The following is a 23,517-nucleotide window of genomic DNA, read 5'->3' as shown; positions in this document are numbered from 1 at the left end:
AAAAACATCAACAGTGGGTACATGTACATGCATATATAAAAACATCAACAGTGGGTACATATATACAACATATGTAAAAACATCAACAGTGGGTAAATGTATATGTAAAAATACCAATGGTGGGTACATGTATATAACATATGTAAAAACATCAACAGTGGGTACATGTACATAACAACCTTTTCCCCTCTTAGCTCCCTACAAGAACACATATTACTTCTATAATCAATGAAGAAAGAAAAATGTTCATAAGCATCTCACCCAAGAAGCCACCTCCTTCAATTTCATCGTAAGTACTATGAGCCACCATAGATCCACTATTGGCATTTGATGTAATACCTAAAAAGGAAATTCATCAACAAGATTTAAATAAGAATGACTGCCATAGTTTCTTCAAGAAATGAACTAATTCCTAAAAATTTAGAAAACTGTTGAAAAAATTTAAATCATAACCTATCAAATATGTCAAACATTGCCAGGCACAGTGGCGCACACCTTTAATCTTAGCACTGGGAAGGCAGAAGCAGGTGGACCTCTGAGTTTGAGGCTAGACTGGTTCACATGGTGAGTTCATAAAGAAACTGAGGTATATCTACACAATGAAATATTAGTCCTAAGAAGGAAGGGGAATACTATGTTAAATGAATTAGTCAGGCACAGAAGGACAACTGCTATACATTCTCATGCATACAGAGACTAAAAGAGTTGATCTCAGGGAATGAGGAGAATTATGACCAGATGATGGGGAAAGAAGGTAAAAGAGAAGTTGGTTAAGGGTGCAAAATTAGTCTCAGGACAATTTCTAGAGTTCTTTTATTTTAAAAATTTATTTAACTTTATTTTATGTGCGTTGGTATGAAGGTGTCAGATCTGGAACTGGAGTTAGAGACAGTTGTGAACTGCCCTGTGGGTGCTGGGAACTGAACCCAGATCCTCTTGGAAGAGCTGCCAGTGATCTTAACCATTGTGCCATCTCTCCAGCCCCTCTAGAGTTCTTTTGTTGTTATTTGTCTGCTTCAAGACAGGCTTTCTCTGTGCAACCCTGTCTGTCCTGGAACTCATTCTGTATACCAGGCTGGCCTCAAATTCAGAGATCTGCCTACCTCTACTTCTTAAGTTCTGGGACTAAAGGTGTGTGCCACCACTGCCCAGTCAATTTTCAGAGTTCTATAGAACACAAGGGTGACTAAATTAAAAACAATTCACCATTTTTCAAATATCTAGAGGGCTTTTGTTTATTCTGAAACAAGGTCTTGCTATACAGCCCAAATTGGCTTCAAATTCAAAATCCTCCTGTTTCAGCTACCAAATGCTGACAGGCATGACTACCAAGTCTGGCTTAGAAGAGATGATTGTAAGTGCTCACCAAGTAAGGAATGACAGGTACTGGAGATGGCAGATGTCATGATTATTCTGACTAGATCATCACATATTGTACATCAGACCATCACACTCCACCCTCTACATATGTACCTTAAGTAGTAATTTTTAAAAAGTTCAAATGTGAAAATAAAAATTTAAATACTGGCAGGAGAAAGGCCAGGAATATATCTTAGTGGTTGAATGATTGTTTAGCACACGTAAGCCTCCAAATTAGCCTCCTAAGTGCTGGGATTGCAGGTGTGTGCCACCAAATCCACAAATGTTTCTAATAACCTAGATGCAGCTTTATGGAAAAGGAGCATCAGCTCTGGAATCTTCTTTTCCCTGGAGACTGGAAAGGGATCTTACAATATTCTAATTCTAATGGAGTCTAGAAACAGGCTTTAAAGCTCGGAGGTAGTCCGCACCCTCCTTTCTGTCACTGCTGAGCTGAAATTCCTTCGATTGACTTACCCTCTTGGTTGACAGTTGAATTCAATGAAGGTGGGAGTGCAGCCCGAGGAGGTGCTTTCTGGGAGGGTGGACCTCCAGTGGGAGGGGGCCCAGGAGGAGCTCCTGGCTGAAAAGTGGTGGGCAGAGGTGGATTCTGTAAGGGAAGTGCAGAACCTATGGAAACATGGGTTTTCACGTCACGCACGTACTTAAGACAAAGGTCTCAAACAATCTGTACTAAAATCAAGCAGACTTCTAGATCGAAATTTTTAATGAAAACAGCCACCAATAAATTAATAGAAATACACTAACTTCCTGAGTGTGCAACTCTACGCGCAGTCTACATTTTCTAACGCTTTCTTACCATGCTTCTTAGCTGCCAGTTTTGTTTAATTTTGTTTTTTCGAGACAGGGTTTCTCTGTGAAACAGTCCTGGCCGGTACTCACTCTGTAGAGCAGGCTGGCCTTGAACTCACAGATGTCTACCACCGCCTAGCTATCTGTCAGTTCTTATGTAATATAAATAAACCAGCAACCCATGACCTTAGCATTCAGGAAGCTGAGACAATAGGATCAGCAAGCTGGAAGCCAGTCCAAGGCGGACTGGAAGTAAGACCTCGTCCCCACAGAGAGTACATACACACTAGTACCAAATTACTTCTAGAGTAAATAGAATATTCTGATTATTTTTTTTAACAAACTGATCATAAAAACTTTAAGAAGCCATATGAAATATCCCAAAAATAAATTTAAATGAATAAAATTTATTAAAAAAATTGAGGGGGGTTCGAGACAGGGTTTCTCTGCGTAGCTTTGGCTGTACTGGAACTCAGTCTGTAGACCAGGCTGGCCTCGAACTCACAAAGATCCACCTGCCTCTGCCTCCATGTCCAATGCAATTTTTTTTCTCACTAGATAGTACAGGTGACCTCAAACATAATGTAATCCTCATGCCTTAGCTTCTCATATACTGCGATTAACAGGGTGTGTGACCATGTCTGGCACATTTTATCCATTTTGTCTACTTGATAAAAATAGAGTATTACACTAATTCTCCAATTTTTATTTCATTTTGCTTGTTTTTATTATGGTATAACTGTCATAAGTGAAATTATAGAAATTCCTCCTTTGGTGGCTCTCTAATGTCATTATGGAGAGTTCTGTCTCATCTTCCTCTAATAAATCTACATTCAGTCTGCTTAAAAATTAGATGATGGCCAGGGATAGTGGCACACACCTTTAATCTCAGCAGGGAGGCAGAGGCAGGCTGATCCCTTTGAGTTTGAGGCCAGCCTGGTTTTACAGTGAGTTCCATGACAACAAGGCATACACAGAGAAACTCTATCTCAAAAAAACAAAAACAAAACATAAAACCAAAAAAAAAGAAGAGATTATGCCAGGCAGTGGTCACACACACCTTTAATCCCAGAATTTGAGAAGGAAAGCGGGTGGATCTCTGTGAGTTCGAGGCCAGCCTGGTTCTACAAAGAAAGTTCCAGGCCATTACTACAAGTTGTCCATACACACACTAACCAAATAAAGAATTCTTGCAGATGACCCGGGTTTGATTTCCAGCACCTACACTGGGTTTACAACTATCTATAACTCCTGTGCCAGGGAAGCCAATGCCCTCTGGCATGGCATGAGGCAAGCATGTAGTGCACTTACATAGATGCAGGCAGCGGGGTGCAGTGGCGCACGCCTTTAATCCTAGTATTCGGGAGGCAGAGGCAGGTGGATCTCTGTGAGTCTGAGACCAGCCTGGACTACAGATGAGTTCCATGACAGTCAAGGCTATTAACACAGAGGTATTGTGTCTCAAAACAAAACAGAGATGCAGGCAAAACACTTTTGCATAAAAATCTAAATTTTAAAAAATTATTTAATTTACGTGAATGTGTGTGCTTGCGTGTATATAGATTCCCCATATGCAAGCAGTGCTGGTGGAGGATAAGAGGATATCAGATACCCGGAAGCTAGAGTTATAGGTAGTTTGCGGTGCTATGTGGGTGCTAGGACTCAGACTCAAGGCCTTTGTAAGAGCATTTCACACTCTTAGCCAGAGTCACCTCTCCAGTCCTTTGGTCTGTCTGTCTGTCTACTTATCTACCTACCTACCTACTTACCTATTTGAGACAGTGCCTCACATCGCACAGAGGAACCTATAGCTGAAGATGACCTTGAACTCTGATCCTCCTGCCTCTACCTCCTGAGCACAGGCTGCCATCCTTGGTTTCTGTGGTTCTGGAGAACTGGGGACCCAGAGCTTCAGTTGGGTAAACATTCTACCAACTGAGCCCTACTCTCAGCCTTTCTCCAGTTTTTGAGATCAAGCCTCACTATACAGTCTTGAACTAATGATGCTCCTACTTCAGCCTCCTGAGTGCTGTATTTTTTAAGATTTATTTTATGTGTATGTCTATGAACATACATGCATGCAGTACCACAGAGACCAGAAAGAAAAGGGTATCAAATCTTCTGGAATGATGGTTGTAAGACAGGGTTTCACATGTGGGTACTGGGAGCCAAACCTGGGTCCTCTGCAAGGGGAGCCAGTGCTCTTAACCACCGAGTCATCTCTCCAGCTCTTCATGTGCTGGGGTTATAGGCATGTATCCCTATACCTGCTTCCAAGACTTAAAAAAAAAAAAAAAAAAACCCCAGCCCTCGGGAATCAGAAGGCTGATCTCTGTGAGGCCAGTTCGAGGCCAGCCTGGTTTATGAAGTAAGTTCCAGGACAGCCAGAGCTATTACACAGAGAAACCTTGTCTCAAAATAACCCTATTGTTTTTATATTTGTTAGTGACATTGCTAATAAATTTTAATTATAGTAAATATTTTATAAACCAAGGAACAAAGGTAGCCAAATATGAAAAATTTGAGAAAGCCATCTTATGCTGTTAAATTCTCCAGGACTAAAGGGAAAAACCTTTGTTATTAATAAACCTTATTGACCTTAGCAAGAATCAATCAGTGTTCACTGGAAAAGTAAAGATAAAGATTGCTGCCAGGCAACTCCTTTATCAAAAGGCACCCACTCATCTATGACAATACATACAATTCAAAAGAACAAAGGGCAAGGTGCACTCCCAACTCAGCATTAATAAGAATCTACGACACTAAAAGATGTCTAAACACAAAGTTGCCACGGCTTAATGTTTAACAAAACATAAGCTAGTTTACAGGTGTTTTTCATATCTTTTAGATCATTCTTGAATCCAGAATATTCTCTATTTCATAAAAGTATTTCAAGACAGAGTTTCTTTATGTAGCCCTGGCCGTCTTGGAATTCACTGTCATTCTGTAGACAACCAAGGTGGCCTTGAACTCAGGCCTGTCCCTGCCTCCCAAGTGCTGGGATCAAACGTGTACTACCACGCCAGGCCATAAAAGAGACTTTTTACAAGCAGCAGAGGGATTCTTGTATTTTCACTGCTGGGGACTGATCATGGGCCTAGAACACACTAGGCAGTGTTAAGTGATCAGCACCCATTTATAACATGAAAAGTCTGAACTCGGCCTTTTCAGATCCCTAAAAGCTAATTAATGTGAGGGTGAAAAAGGCAGAAAAAAACCAACAGAAAATAGAATGTGAGGACTAGAAACAGGTATAACTTATTAGAGTTTTTTTTTTCTCTTTTTTAAAATGTTCTGTGTCGAAGGAGGGTTGGGTATGTATTTTAAAATTATTACTTATTTATTTTTATTTTATGTGGATTGGTGTTTTGCCTGCATGTATGTATGTCCATGTGAGGGAGTCAGAGCTTGGAGTTACACAGTTGTAAGCTGCCATGTGGGTGCTGGGAATTGAACCCAGGTGCTCTGGAAGAGCAGCCAGTGTTCTTAACTGCTGAGCCATCTTTCCAGTCTGTCTTTAGTTTTTATTTTTATTTTTTTTAAAGATTTCTTTCTTTCTTTCTTTCTTTCTTTCTTTCTTTCTTTCTTTCTTTCTTTCTTTCTTTCTTTCTTTCATTCATTCATTTATTTATTTAGTTTACACTGTTCTGTCTGCATGAGTGCCTACAGGCCAGAAGAGGGCACCAGATTTCTTTACAGATGGTTGTGAGCCACCATGTGCTTGCGGGGAATTGAACTCAGGTCCTCTGGAAGAACAATCAGTGTTCTTAACCTCTGAGCCATCTCTCCAGGCCCTGTTTTTTGTTTTTAATGGCAGTTACTTCCTGCGCGTGTCACACATGTGGCAGTCAGATGACAACTGTGGGAGTCAGTTCTGTCCTTCTCTCCCATGAGCGGTACATTGGAGATAGAAGAAACTATGTTACCAGTGGTGCTTCTTATCCACTGAGCCAATCAGTGGGATCTGTAGTTATAGGTATTTCCAGGTTGCATTTAACACACAAGTACTGAGATCTAAACGCCTGTCCTCCTCATTACACAGCAAGCACTCTTAATGGCTGAGTCATCTTTCCAGTCGATACATAATGTTTTCCCCAAACTATTTTATTGTTCACTGAACAAATTATTCAAGCTTCACATTTCTTAGCTGTCAAAGAGATTGCTATGGAAACAATTTATTTTTGAGACAAGACCTCCTATAGAGGCCAGTCTAACCTAAAATTCATGATTCTCCTATCTTAGCTCCCCAAAAGAGAACCTATCAATGCGCATCATCATATCCAACTCTGCTCTGAAACGATGATTAAATAACACAATGTAAGTACTAGTCTGGTAGAAAACTGGTGTCACTTGGGGGGCCCTGACTCATGTGGCCGTTTTATTTTTTGCGTAGTTTATGGAAGTTTTTCTTTTTTTAAATCCATGTGTGTGTCTATCTGTGGGTTTGTGCACACGTGGAGTCCAGAAGAGAATGGCAGAGCCTCTGGAGAAGTCCCACTCGGGTGCTGGGGACTCAAGTCCTCTAAGAGCAACATGCACTCTTTCTTTTGGTTTTTCTGTGTAACAGTCATGACTGTCCCAGCCCTGGCTGTCCTGGAACTTAAAACTCATAGAGATCTACCTACCTCTGTCTGAGTGCTGGGATTAAATGTGTGCACCACCATGTCCAGCCTCAACATGCACTCTTAATCACTGTGTAGCCCGGGCAAGCCTTGGTCCACCTGTCTTGTTTCCTATGTGCTGGGATTACAGCCATGTTCTACCATGACCAGCATATTTTATTATTATAGTGTGCATGTGTATGAATAATGAGAGGGATACAAGGCACACACGCCACAACTGTGTGGAGGTCAGAGGACAACTTTCTGGAGTTAGTTCTCTCTTTCCACCATTGCACATTCTACCAATGGAACTCAGATAAAGCTTGCATAAGCACTTTCACCCACTGAGCCATCTCATCAACCTGACATCTTCAGGTTTATTCTTAAAAACTTCCAAATGAAATGGCTATTATCAATAGCTATCTTCTTTTATTCATATTCCCGTAACTATATACAGATATTTTCCATCAAGCATGTAGTTTGTTAGCTGCTGAAAGTGATCTTAGAGGGGTAGAGTGGACAGTATTCAAGACTGATTCAAAGTCCTGGCATCTGTTAATTTAACACATCTGCAATTTAACAATATCCTCCATCAGCAGTTCAAGGTCATCTTTAGCTGCATAGTAAACTCAAGAACAAGGCTGGCCCAAACAAAAGAACATCCTGTCTCCCCCACACCCAAAAAAAAGGCTGAAAGAAAAAGAGAAAAACAAATCTGAACAAGTGGTGGAGCCCAGACCCTTCAGTTCACTCTCACCGTGACTGTCCTCATGCCAGAGCAATATCTGAAAAATTCATTTCCTCTCACAGCTAGAAAATACACATTATTTTCTAGGACACCACCAAACCTTTGTGTGTGTGTATCTCAAGTGCTAAGGTTTAAAAAGGCCTGTGCCACCACAGCTGTCATCTTTCAGGCCTATGGAAGGACTGCACAAAAACAAGTCCCTAGAAATCTTAGGAGAGACTGACAGGAAGATAGTTTGGAGAACCAGATGTTTGGGAGCTGAGTACAGAGCTGCAGCTCAGCATAGACAGCATGACAAGACCTTGTCTCCTTAAAAAGAAAAGAAACAAAACACCTACAAAGCAAGAGCAGTAAGAGTTCAGGAATGTAAGCAATCTATTAAGTCAACTTAAAGATGTGAGGGAAATTTATTTAAAAATTAATTTTTTTTTTTTTTTTTTTTTTTTTGGTTTTTCGAGACAGGGTTTCTCTGTGGCTTTGGAGCCTGTCCTGGAACTAGCTCTGTAGACCAGGCTGGTCTCGAACTCACAGAGATCCGCCTGCCTCTGCCTCCCGAGTGCTGGGATTAAAGGCGTGCGCCACCATCGCCCGGCTAAAGATTAATTTTTTAAAACCATCTTTCTATAAGGTTTAAGGTTTCAAGTACTCAATGCAAGTTTTATATTACTACATTTCAAACACTCCTCAGTGACTACCTGGCTTGACGAAGCTGGTTTGAAGTGCAGGGTCTCCAGGAGAAGCATACTGATGGTCTGCTGTTAAATTTGTATTCCCAGATAGAGTTGGTTGAGCTACATGAGGAAAATGGTTAGTCTGTAGTCCTGTAGATGGATAGTTATATTGCCAATTCAGAGGTGGTGGTGGGTTGGCTCCAGGAAGAAAGCTACCAGAAGGCATTGGTGTAGCAGCTGGGTTCTGAGAAGCAGGTAGTGGCGCTCGGGGAACAGGACCACTGTGAAGTGAAGGTGGTACTGGACTGGAAGCCACAAGTGGTCTATTAAGAGTCTGCCCAGATCCCTGAGAACCACCATAGTTTAAATGTGCAGAGAATGGATTCAAAGTCTTTGCTGGCATTGGACGAAGATAGGATCCTGGAAGCTGGGAATCACATCCTTGGCTCGATGACACTTGTGATGTATTTTGGACAGGACCTTCAGATGAGACAGGAAAAAAAAATCAGTCTTACAAACAAATGTAACAATACATTAAAAAATACAATAGGAGCTAAGAGCATGGCGCATACAAAAGATCCTGACTTCAACACCCAGGAGTAGGGAACAATAAGTATAGCACTCAGAAGACTATTGCAGGAGGATCAACAAAACAAAACAAAACAAAACAAAAAAACAAAAAAGGGGTACGGGGAGCACTGGCTCAGGAGTGAAGAGCATTTACTATATGCTGAGCATGGTAGTGCACGCCTTTAATCCCAGCTCTTGGGAGGCAGAAGCAGGTTAAGTCTGTGAGTATGAGGATAGCCTGGTCTAAATGGCAAATTCCAAGGCAACCATGACTAAACTGGGAATAGTGGTATATAATTTTTGTTTGTTTGTTTGTTTTGTCTTTTGTGGTTTTTGAGACAGGGTTTCTCTATGTAGCCCTGGCTGTCCTGGAACTCACTCTGTAGACCAGGCTGGCCTCACATTCACAGAGCTCTGCCTGCCTCTGCCTCTCGAGTGCTAGAATTAAAAGTATAAACCAACTAGTGCATTCATTCATTCATTTATTGTCTGTCCTAAAACTTGCTTTGTAGACCCAGGCTAGCCTTGAACTCACAGAGATCTGCCTACCTCTGTCTCCCAAGTGCTTGTGTAAGCTTATAATCCCAGAACTTGGGAAGTAGAGGGAGGTGGATCTTTGGAAGTTCAAGGCCAGTCTGATTTACTTAGGGAATTCCAAGCAGGTCAAGGGTTACAACAGTGAGAACCTATATCAAACAAAACAAAACACATACACACAAAACTAACAAATATTAAATATTATACTCAAGGGCTAAGGAATGACTCAATGGTTAAGAGCACTGGCTGCTTTTGCTGAGGAACAGGGTTCAATTCCCAGCACCTACATGATGGCTCAAAACCATCTCTAACTTATAGTCTCAAAGGATCCAATGCTGTCTTCTGACCTCCAAAGGCAACAGATATATGGCATACATGCAAGCAAAATACCCATACACATAAAAATATTAAAGTCTTAATTTCTCCTTAAATATTGTTTTTTTTTTTGGGGGGGGGGTTTCGAGACAGGGTTTCTCTGTAGCTTTGGTGCCCGTCCCGGAACTAGCTCTTGAAGACCAGGCTGGCCTCGAACTCCCAGAGATCCACCTGCCTCTACCGCCTGAGTGCTGGGATTAAAGGCGTGCACCACCACCACTCAGCTCCTTAAATATTGTTATACTCAACAGTAGACACACAATTAAAAAAAATAAACAGATCTTTACTTTTTTGTTTTCCAGACAGGGTTTCTCTGTGTAGCCCTGGCTGTCCTCAAACTCACAGAGACCCACCTGTCTGCCTCCCAAGTACTGGGATGGTGCAGGAGAATTGTCTGTATTCTGTCAATCATCTTTTAAATAAATGCTCATTGGCCAGGCAGGAAGTATAGGCAGGTTAACCAGACAGGAAATAGAGGTGGGGCGATGAGAACAGAATTCTGGGAAGGAGGAAGCCCATTCCTCCCATTCCTACCCAGATCACCAAAGAAGCAGGATGTGATCTACCCAGCTGAGAAAGGTACCGAGCCACGTGGCTAACATAGATAAGAATAATGGGTTAATATAAGTTACAAGAGCTAATAAGAAGCCTGAGTCAACGGGCCAATCAGTTTATCAATAATGCAGACTCTCTGTGTGATCTTCTTTGGGACCTACTGGCCATGGGAACCAGGCAGGACAGAAACCCCAACAAGCCTGGCCTTCATGTTATACTGGGATTAAAGCTGGGCGCCACCACCGCACAGCCAGCAGAAGATCTTAAAAGTCATATTAAGAAAACATACATAAGGGGCTGGAGAGATGGCTGTGGTTAAGAGCTCTGGCTGCACTTCCAGAGGACCCAGGTTCGATTCCCAGCACCCACATGGCAGCTCACAATTGTCTGTAGCTCAAGTTCCAGATCTGACATCCTCACACTAATGCACATAAAATAAAGTTAAATAATTAAAAAAAAAAGAAAACATACATAAGCTGGGCATGGTGGCACATGCCTTTAATATAACAATTCTCAACCTGTGGGTCTCGACCCCTTTGGGAGTTGCATGACCCTTTCACGGAAGTTGCCTAAGACCATCAGAAAACACAGCTATTTATATCATGATTCACAACAGTAGCAAAATTACAGTTATGAAGTAGTAACAAAAATAATTTTATGGTTGGGGTCACCACATGAGGAACTGTATTAAAGGGTTGTAGCTTTAGGAAGATTGAGAACCACTGCTTTAGTTCCAGGGAGACAGAGACAGGTGAATCTCTGTGTAATTGAGGCCAGCTTGAAATACAAAGCAAGTTCTGGGACAGTCAGGGCTGTTACACAGACAAATACTGTTGGGGGTGGGAGAAAGAAAGAAAGAAAGAAAGGAAGGAAGGAAGGAAGGAAGGAAGGAAGGAAGGAAGGAAGGAAGAAAGAAAGAGGAAATAAGACATATACACTTAATAATTATGTGCAAAGACATTAACTTGGAGCTTCAGAGACGGCTCAGGAGGTAAGAGAACTTGATGTGTCATCATGAAGACTAGTGTTCAGCACTCAGAGAACAAGCCAAGTATCCCACAACCACCTGACTCCAGCTCCGAGGGATCTCAGGCCCTCTTCTGGCCCCAAACAGGCAAAGGCACTTGCACCTGCACACACACACACACACACACACACACACACACACACACACACACACACACATTCACACAGACATATAAATAAATAAAATCAATCTAAAACCAGACATTCATTTATTCAACATACTAGCCACTGGAGAATGGCAAATGAGAACTAAAACTGTAAGAGAACCTCTCAGACAAGCCAGGTATTTAAAACAAAAAAGAAGTAACAAGTCAGCATACTGGTGGGAATATTAACTCATGCAGCTGCCATCCCTGCTCCCAACATCTGAAACAGTTACTGTATGATCCTACAATTCCTTTAGGCTGCACAGCAACTTTACACAAATGTTCAGAGCAGCGCTGCTTATAGTGTATGTCGGGCTGCCATCTTCCCCACCTTGATGATAATGAACTAAGCCTCTAAAATTGTAAGCAAGCCCCCAATTAAATGCTTCCCTTTTAAGAGTTACCTTGGGAGCAGGGTGGTTGTTGGGCATGCCCTTAATCCCAGCACTCGGGAGGCAGAGGCAGGCAGATCTCTGAGTTTGGGGCCAGCCTGGTCTTCAAGATACAAGAGCTAGTTTCAAGACAGGCTCTAAAGCTACAGAGAAACCCGATCTAAAAATAAAAAATAAAAAAAAGGGGGGCTGGTGATATGATTCAGCAGTTAAGAGCACTGGTTACTCTTCCAGAGGTCCTGAGTTCAATTCCCAGCAACTACATGGTGGCTCACAACCATCATCTATAATGAGTTCTGATGCCCTCTTTAGGCATGCAGGTGTACATGCAGAGAGGGCCCTCATAAATAAATAATTTTTAAAAATTACTTTGGTCATGGTGTCTCTTCATAGCAATAGAACAGTGACTAACCCAAAAGTTGGTACCAGAGATTAGAGTATTGTGACAGGTCTGACTGTTTCTTTCTGGAGGAATCTGAAAGACCTTGGGATTCAGATTAGAAAATCAGTTGGACAATGTAAATGGGGCTTAATGGGCCACCCTAGTAGGAGCATGGCAGACAGTGCTGAAAGCAATTTGAATTGTGGAGGCCCGCTCAAGAAATTTCAGAGGGGATTCAGAGGGGAAGAACAGTAGTAGGTGGACTAGAGATTATTCTTGTAATAGTATGGCAAAGAATGTGGCTGCTTCTTGTCCTTCTCCTAATCACCTGCCTGATCTACAATAAAAAGGAGCAAGTGAGGCAAGAAGAAATACAAAATGTACAGTTTGAGGAGAAAGGAGACCAGGAATGTAATGGAGCTTTTGTCTCCAGTGCTCCAGGAGAGAAAAGGTTGAACGAAAAGCCTGGAGCAAAATGAAATAAACAGAGTGGTGACCACAGGGTAAGACCCTACACAGTTAGGCTTCTAGCTGTGAAACGGAATTAAGGAAAAATTTAGGGAGTAAAGGAAACCACGTACAACAACAACAACAACAAAAAAAAAATGGTGCAGATATAACTGAACAAGGGGGCCAAGTTCCAGCCTGATCAAGCAGCAGAACTTGGCAGCTTTGGCCATGTGGTTCTGGCTTTAGAGTTAAGGATACAAAGAAAGGGTTATGGGATCTCCCTCCAAGGCTAAGGAAAGCCACTAAGGCCACATGTGTGTCAGGGGCATCCCTGCATGGAAGCTTAGAGAGACCACTGTGTGAAGCTATGAAAGGGAAGCCTGAAAGCCCTGAAGACTTTAAAATGATGGAGATGCCAGATTCGTCAGATGCCTGACAAAGAGAGCTACAGACCAGGCGCGGAACCAACAGTCAACAAAGCTGAAAGGAGCTGAGATATGAAGAGCACTTTGATATCAGACATAAAGACGCAGAATTTGGAGTTTGCCCTGCTGGTTTTATGTCCTGCTTTGGCCCAGTATTTCCTTACTATTCTCCCTTTCCTTCCTTTTGGAATGGTAATGTACATTCTGTGCTATTGCAAGTTGGAAGCATGTGATCTGCTTTTTTATTTTGATTTTACAGAGGCTTACAGCTAAGAGAATCCTATTGAGTCTCAGAAGGGACATGAATTTTGTTTTGGGGGGTTTGTTTGTTTGTTTTGTTTTGTTTTTTTTGAGACAGGGTTTATGTAGCTGTGGCTGTCCTAGAACTCACTCTGTAGATCAAGCTGGCCTTGAACTCAAGAGACCTGCCTGTCTCTGCCCCCCAAGTGCTGGGATTAAAGGCGTGAGCCACAAATGCTGGCCTCAATTTTGGACTTTTAAACAGTGTTGAGCCGGGCGGTGGTGGCGCACTCCTTTAATCCCAGCACTCGGGAGGCAGAGGCAGGCGGATCTCTGTGAGTTCGAGACCAGCCTGGTCTACAGAGCTAGTGCCAGGACAGGCTCCAAAGCCACAGAGAAACCCTGTCTCGAAAAAACAAAAACAAAAAAAAAAAAAACAAAACAAAAAAAAAAGTGTTGAGACTGAAAGAATATGGAAATTTTTGAAGTTGGACTAAATGCACTCTGCATTATGAGCTTATGTAAACCAGGGAGTAGAATGTGGTGATTTGAATAAGAATGGCTCCATATGCTCATATATGTGAATGCTTAGTCATCAGGGAATGGCACTATTTGAGAAGGACTAGGAGGTTTGACCTTGTTGGAAGAAGTAGGTCACTGGGGTGTTTTGAGGCTCCCAAAGCCCATGCCAAGCCCAGTTCTCTCTCTCTCTTCCTGTGACCTGTAGGTCAGGATGTACCTCTCAGTTACTGCTCCAGTGCCATGTATGCTACCATGTCTCCTGCCATGATAATAATGGAGTATACCTCTGTAACTGTAAGCAAGCTGCACCAATTAAATGTTTCCTTTTTTAAGAGTTGTCTAGGTCAAAAATGGTGATGGTGCATGCCTTTAATCCCAACATTCACACTGGGGAGGTAGAGGCAGGCGGATCTCTGTGAGTTCGAGGCCAATCTGGTCTACAAGAGCTAGTTATAGTACAGGCTCCAAAGCTACAGAGAAACCCAGTCTCAAAAAAAAAAAAAAAATCCTGTCTCGAAAAACAAAGAGTTGGGGGGCTGGAGAGATGGCTCAGTGGTTAAGAGCATTGCCTGCTCTTCCAAAGGTCCTGAGTTCAATTCCCGGCAACCACATGGTGGCTCACAACCATCTGTAATGAAGTCTGGTGCCCTCCTCTGGCCTGCAGACATACATGCAGACAGAATATTGTACACATAATAAATAAATAAATATTTAAAAAAAAACCTGAGAAGGCTTAAAAATAAGGGAGAGAGAGTTTAAAAAAAAAAAAAAGAAAAGAAAAACAAAGAGTTGTCTTGGTCTTGCCGGGTGGTGGTGGCACACAACTTTAATCCCGGTACTTGGGAGACAGAGGCAGGCAGATATCTGTGAGTTCGAGGAGGCCAGCCTGGTCTACAAAGCAAGTTCCAGGACAGCCAGGACTGTTACACAGAGAAACCCTGTCTCAACAACAAACAAAAAAGAATTGCCATGGTCATGATGTCTCTTCATAGCACTACCACAGTGACTGAAACAATATCGCCAAAATGGAGACAACCACCATCAACAGAAGGAGGATAACCCTGTGGGATATTTCTATACAGTGGAATAGGATTTGATCGCAAAAATAAAGCACTGCAAAATGCTATAAATGAATAAACCTTAAAAATATCATCGTATTGGGGGCTGGAGAGATGGCTCAGTGGTTGAAAGCACTGGCTGCTCTTCCAGAGGTCCTGAGTTCAATTCCCAGCAACCACATGGTGGCGCACAACCATCTGTAATGAGATCTGGCGCCCTCTTCTGGCATGCGAGCATATATGCAGGCAGAATGTTGTATACATAACTAACTAAATAAATCCTTAAAAAAAAAAAAACCACCGTATGTTGGGACTAGAGTTCTCACTCAGCAGAACAGTGTCTGTTGCTATGTATGAGGCCCGGAGTTCACTTCCCACCACCACACACAATCTTTTAGTTGAAAGAAGCCAGACACAGGAGGGTGTAATTAGACTTGCATTGTATAATTAACCTATATACAATGTTAATTGAATAGGAAAACTCGGACACAAAAACCAATTCGTGGCTGGGGCACTGGAGTGACAGCCGAAGGGTTTTGCTTGTCTCTGGGGGTAGCAATGTTCTAAAATTTGGGCTACTGAGATGGCTTATCGGGGAAAGGTATATGCCATGCAAACTGACAACTTGAAGTCATAACAGTGGAAGAGAATCAACTCATCAAAGACGTCCTCTGCCCTCCACATGTATGCACCACGATATGTATAAACCTTACCACACATACACGCAAACATACAGTATATAAGTAAAATAAAAGGTTGTTTTAAGTGTGCATACCAATGCCAAGTATGGTAGCTCATACCCATATATCTCAACATTCCAGAGGTTGAGGCAGGAGGATCTCTGTGACCTCAGAACATGAGGCCAGCCCTAGGCAACAGAGACCGTGTTAGGGTGGGCTTCCCTATTATATACCTGGTCATTGTCATAAAACTATCCCATCCTATAGATGTGATGACCTTCAAGGTTGCTGAAGACACAGTCTAAGAGGGTTGCTCTTCCCCACTCCCCTGCTTGCTCATATGAACCATTACAAATGTTTCCTCATGTTCTGTGAACTGTCTATCAAATTACTACATCCAAGCAGAAAGGTTCACCGATCTAACCAATCAGAAGCACAGGTGAGAAGTCTGGACTTGGTACTGGTGTCTGAAACAACTTCTGGGGCTGAATCCTTATTTGACCTCAAGAATCTGTTGTATCTATCTGCAGGTAGACGGGGTCACAACTGAACAAGGACAAGTTGTTTGTAGTCGTTGCACTGAAGTGTATGTGCCCACACCCCAGCGTGGTCACAGGAGGGCTCTCTGCTGTGTGAGAGCAAGCAGACAGAAGCAGTGTTTCTTCCTTTACTACTGACCTCTTCTTAACGCCATTTAAGTGTCCTCCAAGAGGCAGCGCCCCTCCCTCCCCCACAGACCTCACAGGGGCTTAGAAACACCTGTAGTAACACCCCATTCACACAACAGTCCCTTCATAGCAATTACTGGGCAATTTAGTTCCCAGTCAGTGTTTGCACTCTATTATCTTTAAGAAAGGGGGTGGAGGGTGAGGGACAACTATTTCTCAAAGTCCTTTGTTTCCCCTAATTCCCTATCTACTTCTCATTTCCCTACTAAGATTGCCTTAAAAACCCTGCATAAGTAGCTGGGCATGGTGATGCACACCTTATATTCCACTGCTAGGGAAGCAAAGCCAGTGGTCTCATAGTGAGTTCCAGGACAGCCAGAGCTTCATAGTGAGACCCTGTCTTCAACAAACCAAACAAACAAACAAACAAATTTAAATACTTTTTCCAGTTTTTGTATTTTATAATTTTTTCTTTTATTACTTTCAATTATGTGTGTGTATCTATATGCGAGTACCCACATAGGTCAGAGGTGTTGGATCCCCTAGGGTTTGAGTTGTGAGCTGCATAATGTGGGTGCTGGCAATGGAATTTGGATCTTCTAGAAGAGCAAGAGGTTCTTTTAATGACTGAGCCATCTCTCTGACTCCATGGGATTTAGGGTTTTTGGTTGTTTTCTTGTTCTTAAGACAGCATCTCAGATGTCATAGTTGGTCTTGAATTCATAATGTAGGAAAGACATCTGGCCTTGAATTCTTTGACCCTCTGCTCTGGCTGCCAAGAGCCAGGACTAACATTTTTACAGGTAGTCATCTGTGGCTCTATTAAGGACAGTCTAGGGAGCATGTGGGAATAGAAGCTGTCTTAGTTAGGGTTCAATTGCACTGAAGAAACACCATGACCACAGCAACACTTTTTGTTTGTTTGGTTTGTTTTTCAAGATTGAGTTTCTCTGTGTGTAGCCCTGGCTGTCCTGGATCTCATTCTGTAGACCAGGTTGGCCTGGACCTTGAATTCACAGAGATCTGCCTGCCTCTGCCTCCCAAGTGCTAGGATTAAAGGCGTCCGCCACCACTGCCTGACCGTGGCTACTCTTATAAAGGAAAACATTTAATTGGACCTGGCTTACAGGTTCAGAGGTTTAAGTCCATTATCATTCATGGCAGGGAACATGGTGGCATCACAGGCAGACTGTGATGGTGCTGGAGAAGGAGCCAAGAGTTCTACCTCTGAATCTGCAGGCAGCAGGAAAAAGAGAGGCACACTGGGCCTGGCTTGAGCATCTGAAACCTCAAAGCACCCAGTGACACACTTCCTCCAACAAGTCCACATCTCCTAAAATGCCACTCTCTATGAGCCCATAGGGGCCATTTTCATTCAAACAACCACAGTGGCCAAATTAGACAAAAAAAAGTAACAAAGCAAAAGAGCGTCAGTTCAGTATAGAAAAGTGCTTCACGTTCATGCCAACAGCAGCTTCAGAATCAAAGAGGAACTCATAACAAGGGTACAATTGAGGCCCCAGGTCTAACTTTAGTAAATTTACATTCTACAAGATTCATGGAAGCCAGGCATGGTAACTGTGGTAGTTTGAATGTAATCGGCTCCCTTAAGCTCATGGGGAGTGGCATTAATAGGAAGTATGGCTTTTAGGAATAGGCATGGCCTTATTGAAGGATAAGGCCTTGTGTCACTGTGGAGGCAGGCTTTGAGGTCTCATACATGATCAAGCCACACTCAGTGGTTCAGATCACTTCTTGTTGCCTACTGATCAAACTGTAGTACTCTCAGCTCCAGCACTTTGCTTCACACATCCATGTCCCTCCATGATGATAACAGACTAAACCTCTAAAACTATGAGCCACCCCATTATGTTTTCCTTTATAAGAGTTGTCATGGTCATGGTGTCTTCACAGCAATAGGAACCTTCAGGCAGTAACTCACACTTGTAGCTCTAGTACTTGGGAGACAATACTGGAGGACCGCTGTGAGCTAGAGGTCTGCCTGAGCTACAGAAGACACTGTTTCAGGCCTCTCAAACCTCCAGAAACAAACGGATAAATAACTCAACAGAATCCTAGCACCTGGAAGAGGGCATGCCTCATGGACTGATAGTTCACATAGATTTTGGAATGGACCTTAGAAACCACTGCTTTAAACTGGTTGTTATGGCATACTTCTATAACTCTAACAATCTGGAGGCAGAGACAGGAGGACCCCCATCAAGTTTAAGGCCAGCCTGTTCTACATAGTGTTGTAGGCCAACGATGGATACCCAGTAAGATTCTGTCCTAAGAGAAAATGACAGCGGCGGCAGAGAGAGAAGGATGATGCACACACAAACACACACAGACATTCAGGCCAGCGCTGTTAAACTAGCAAGACACTGTATCAAAACTGGGGAGGAGCCGGACGGTGATGGTACACGCCTTTAATCCCAGCACTCGGGAGGCAGAGGCAAGAGGATCTCGGTGAGTTGGAGGCCAGTCTGGTCTACAGAGCTAGTTCCAGGACAGGCTCCAAAGCTACAGAAAAACCCTGTCTCAAACAAACAAACAAAAAGCGGCGAGGAATGCCTGGATATTTTAGCTCTATGACAGCAAGCTTGCTAGCTATGTGAGACCATGTGCTCAATCCCCAGCAACCCTAAAACAAAAAAAAAACTAACTGATATAGATAACTTTTAAAATAATTGATCCTTATTATTCTTCATAAATCAAACATAAAATTAAAAGAATCCTTCAGGTAGCATCATGCCAATTGATACAAAAATCATGATTTATAAGCTGCCTAGTAAGCCTACTAAGCGGTTAAAACACACTGAGTTAACTACCTCCCTCACATCAAAGTCCATGGAGAAGTCTGGTCCTGGCAGTTCAGGCCTATAACTTGGGAGGCTGAGGTAGGAGGATCACATGTTCAAAGCCCACCCGAACTACAGAATGAGCTTGAGGTCAGCCTGAGAAACTCACTGAGACTCTCTCAAAATTTAAAAGTACAAAAAGGGTTTGGGATGTTGCTCACCAAGTACATATAAAGCCCTGAATTTAATCCCTGCTATCATATAATAAGTAAATAAACAATATGTAAAGGAAGCAGATATGCCCCTGCCGGTTTTCCTTAAAATTCTACATAGATAAGGACTGAGGACCTTTCTACTCTTTAGCCATTCATTCACTAGTCTGTTATATACTGAACCACTACTGAGCAGGCAGCTTTTATTTGCCAACTATCACACATGAACCCAAAAGAAAGACTAATTTAAAATTAATGGGGGCGGGGGCTGGAGAGGTGGCTCAGTGGGTAAAAGAGCACTGGCTATTCTTACAGAGAATGTGAGTTAAATTCACTGCACCCACATGGCAACTCACAAACCTGTAAATCCAGTCCCAGGGAATCGACAATCCAGGGGACCTAACTTAGTACCTCATCTCACATCATTAACCAAAATACATTCTTCACCTGAAGAATCTGTCAACGAAAACAAAAGGAAAGAAAAGCCAGTTGTGATGTTACCTATAACTACAGCACTTGTGAGGTGGGGGCCTGAGGATCAGCAATTTACGGAATTCTTTGCTACAGTTAGCTTAAGGTCAGTCTGGGATACCTGAACTCAGTCTCAAAAAATAAAAACAAAAAAGGGCTGAAGGCGTGGTTAAGGGCATTTGCCTCTCTTTCAGATGATTGGAGGTCAGTTCCATATGGTTCACAACTCCATGTAACTCCAGCTCCAGGGAATTAGACACCCTCTTCTGGCCTCTGATGACACTCTTATATATGTGTGTGTGTGTGTGTGTGTGTGTGCGCACACACACACACAGAGGTTTAAAAAGCAGGGGTGAGGGGCTGAAGAGATGGCTCAGAGGGTAAGAGCACTGACTGCTCTTTCTGAGGTCCTGAGTTTGATTCCCAGCAACCACATGGTGGCTCACAACCATCTGTAATGAGATCTGGTGCCCTCTTCTGGCCTGCAGGCATACATGGAGGCTGAACACTGTGTACAAATAAATAAATCTTAAAAAAAAAAAAAGCAGGGGTGGGGGTGCATTAAGGATGTAGCTCAGCAGGGAATTGTTGGCCCAGTGTGCAGAGAGCTTGGGTTCGCTCCTCAGCACCATAAAACAGCAACAAAAGGAGGAAAGTGCCAGGTGGTGGTGCACACCTTTAATCCCAGTACTAGAAAGGCAGAGGCAGGCAGATCTCTGAGTTTGAGGCCAGCCTGATCTAATGAGTTCCAGGACAACCAGAGCAGTTACATGGAGAAACCTTGTCTCAAAAAACAAAAAGGGAGCGATCCTGAGCTGCAGATATAGGTATATACCTATATAAGGAAACCCAAAATAAGGCTCTGATCCCTGATTCCCGCTCTAGTTCAAGGAGAAGAGCAGGGAAGTAATCAGATGCTACTGTGCCATTGGCCAGAGGCGGTGGGAGTGCTAGCTAGCTCCTGTTAGTCTCTCTCCCCAGAGCCCTGCCAACCGCAGAGACAGAGAAGCAGTTCACCAGCTACTACATGCAACGATGATGCATTCTCGGAACTTTGCCTTTTTCTTCGAGCAGTGCTGAGCATTGAACCCCAAACCCTGTACAAGCTAAGCAGGTGCTTCACCGAGTGTTATCTCTGACCTACGTAGTACAGAGGTACACAAAGAATTACGGCTGCCCATTCTGAAAACAATAAACGGAGCTCAGCCACAATAGCCAGTAGGAGGGACTAGCCACCACCTTTATGCAGAGCCTGTTTCTGAATAAAGACTGCCCATAAAAGGGGCTGAACCAGTGGCTCAGCGGGTAAGAGCACTTGCTGCTCTTCCAAAGGACCCAATTTCAGCAGTAAGCACCCATATCAGGTAGCTCACAACTGCCTGTAGCTCCAGCTCCAGGGCATCCGATGCCCTCTTTTGGTTTCTGAGAGCACCTTCACACGTGACATATATATATATATATGTACATATATATATATACAGAAACTAAGTGTAAGCACACACACACACAACTTATTTTTTTTTAAGTTAAAAATGTGGCTTGAAGAGATAAATGGTTTAGCAGCAGTTAGGAGCTGGAATTGCTCCTCCAGAGGACCCAACTTCAATTACCAGAGCCCATGTCAGACGGCTCACAACGACCCGAACTCCAATTCTAAAGGATCCTACAACTTTGGCCTATGTGGGCACCCGTGAGTGCACACAAACACACAGTCACAAACAGGCACACAATTTAAAATAAATAAAAGCCGGACAGTGGTGGTGCACACCTTTAATTCAAGCACTCAGGAGGCACAGACAGGTATATCTCTGTGAGTTCTAGGACAGCTAGGGCTACAAAGAGAAAGCTTGTCTCAAAAAACCAAAGAGTTTTCTATTTGCAGGCATATGACTCTATTCCTTACTCTGATGACATTTTTTCCCAGCCCCTATCACACTGAACCACAATCACCAGCTCCATATCTGAATTCCCAAATGGATCCAAACAACCCACCCATGAGTGCTCTCTTATTCTCTCTTATGGTCAAGGTCAGAATATGGATGTGCAACAGGTGTACATTTAGCTTTGACCAAACTAATGAAGTAAGTAGGACATGGAAATTCCAGCTCTGTAATCCCGGCGCTCGAGCATCTGAGACAGGAGGATCGTCACAAGTTTCAGGCCAACTGGAGATACAAAGTGAGAAACATACAAAGTGTGTCTCAAAGCACAGCCTATCATCCTGATTAAATTCCTGCAGCGTCTCAAAATCCGAACAACTATACTTCCATGGAAGCTCACGGGCACATTTATAGAATTTGCCATTTAAGTGCAATTTGCAAGAAAAATCTATTCCAGAGACCTTGCTTGTTCTCACCTTAAAGGGAATGGTTTCATCTTCTGTGCAATGTTGCTGTCACAGAAGAAAATGTAGTTTACATAATTTGTTAGTATAAACTTAAGAACCAATTCAAGTTGACTTGTCAATGCCTCTAGTTTCTCTTGCCCTGCCCACATAGCTGCCTACCCACAGACATTTTTAAGTCTTATAAAGAGTCCTTTTTGGAAAGAAAACAGTAGTCTTCTTTAAACGCATTGTAACCAGCAATTTTACTCACTGGCTATTTTCTCTAACTCCAATGGGCACAGTAAGTGCTTGAGTATTATTCTCCTTGTCTTCTTCCCACAAAGTAAAGATTTGTAGGCTAATTTGTAAGTAGGCAGAAAATGTGTCTTTATTATATCAATTAAAATACGCTTAGCAATTCATGCTGTAGAAAAAGCTTCAGGAATCCTAGAAGAGATATCAAATTATAAGATATTCTCATGGCAAATGATAAACCATAGTGCCAGATGTACACTCTCCCCCGGTTCAGAGAGTTGTGTCTACGTCCCAAGTGGGGAAGAGTCCTCTAGAAACGACCCCTAGCCTTCCATCTATTTGGCTTGTCCACAACCACAAAACTGCACAGGCGGCCCAGGGACAGCTGTGGGAAGATCCTTGGAGAAAGATCCCTGGAAGAATGAGGAGTCCTAAAGGGGTCTGCCAAAGATGGAGTCATTCATTCATCTCCGCAAACTCGGGCTAATAAACACGATCCGCACCCCACTGCGTTCCGAGCTCACGGACCCGAGATGAACCCTGCCCTCCAGGACACCGGACTGAGGTTGGCGCGGAGGGCGATGACACCTAGACATTATGACCTCCCCTGTAAAGCAGTTCTGAAGAACTGATTTCGTCTGCGATTCTTTTACACCCCTTGTTTCTCTCGGACGCTGCAAAGCGCAGGTGCTTACTGTTTGCTGGCCGAATGTATAAATACATTTGAAACTGTGCCCCCAGCGCGGGGCTGCAGGTGCAGATCTGCCGCGGCTCCCGGAGCCCAGCCGTCACCTGCCACTCCCCGCGGCAGACCCAGCTGGGAGGTCTCCCGGGTCCTGGCCGTGCCGTCCTCCCCGCCCCCAGGCGGCACTCACCGTTGGTGTAGGAAGACCCCGAGGCCGAGGCGGCCCCGTTCTGGCCCTGAAGGCCGACTGCGGCGCCGCGGGCAGCCGGGATCCCGGGCTGGGCCATGGCGCCCGGAGTTCTCAGGGTAGGACTGAGTCCTCGGGGTCGATCGCAGCGCCGAGCCAAGAGCTCTAAGAAGAAAGCCGAGGGAAAGGAGCTGAAGGCCGGAGAAGCGGGACACGCGAGGGCGGCACGTCAAGGCCGAGGCATGGCGTCTCGGTCTCCTCAGCCCGCCGGCGGCCACGACCCGGCCTGGGCACGGAGAGGCTCGGGACTCAGGCCGGCGGGGCCGAGAACGCCGGGCTCGGAGGCGCCAGCCGAACCCGGT

At 43.6% G+C, this 23,517-nt stretch overlaps 1 protein-coding gene across 1 annotated transcript in view; it reads right to left on the bottom strand.

The window, feature by feature from the left end:
- The window catches only part of Sec24a (SEC24 homolog A, COPII coat complex component), a 65,476-nt gene extending 41,959 nt beyond the window's left edge, over positions 1 to 23,517 (bottom strand). The window contains exons 1-4 of the mRNA XM_005350119.3: positions 23,159 to 23,517; positions 8,217 to 8,672; positions 1,837 to 1,989; positions 262 to 339 (exon numbers count right to left, since the gene is read on the bottom strand). Of these exons, the coding sequence (XP_005350176.1) occupies positions 262 to 339; positions 1,837 to 1,989; positions 8,217 to 8,672; positions 23,159 to 23,255 (784 nt within the window). The 5' untranslated portion in view covers positions 23,256 to 23,517. The remainder of the gene's footprint in view (positions 1 to 261; positions 340 to 1,836; positions 1,990 to 8,216; positions 8,673 to 23,158) is intronic.

The sequence above is a fragment of the Microtus ochrogaster genome, chromosome 7 (genome assembly GCF_000317375.1).
Source record: "Microtus ochrogaster isolate Prairie Vole_2 chromosome 7, MicOch1.0, whole genome shotgun sequence".
NCBI classification, from domain to species: Eukaryota; Metazoa; Chordata; class Mammalia; order Rodentia; family Cricetidae; genus Microtus; species Microtus ochrogaster.
This window is presented reverse-complemented; position numbering and strand designations above follow the sequence as displayed.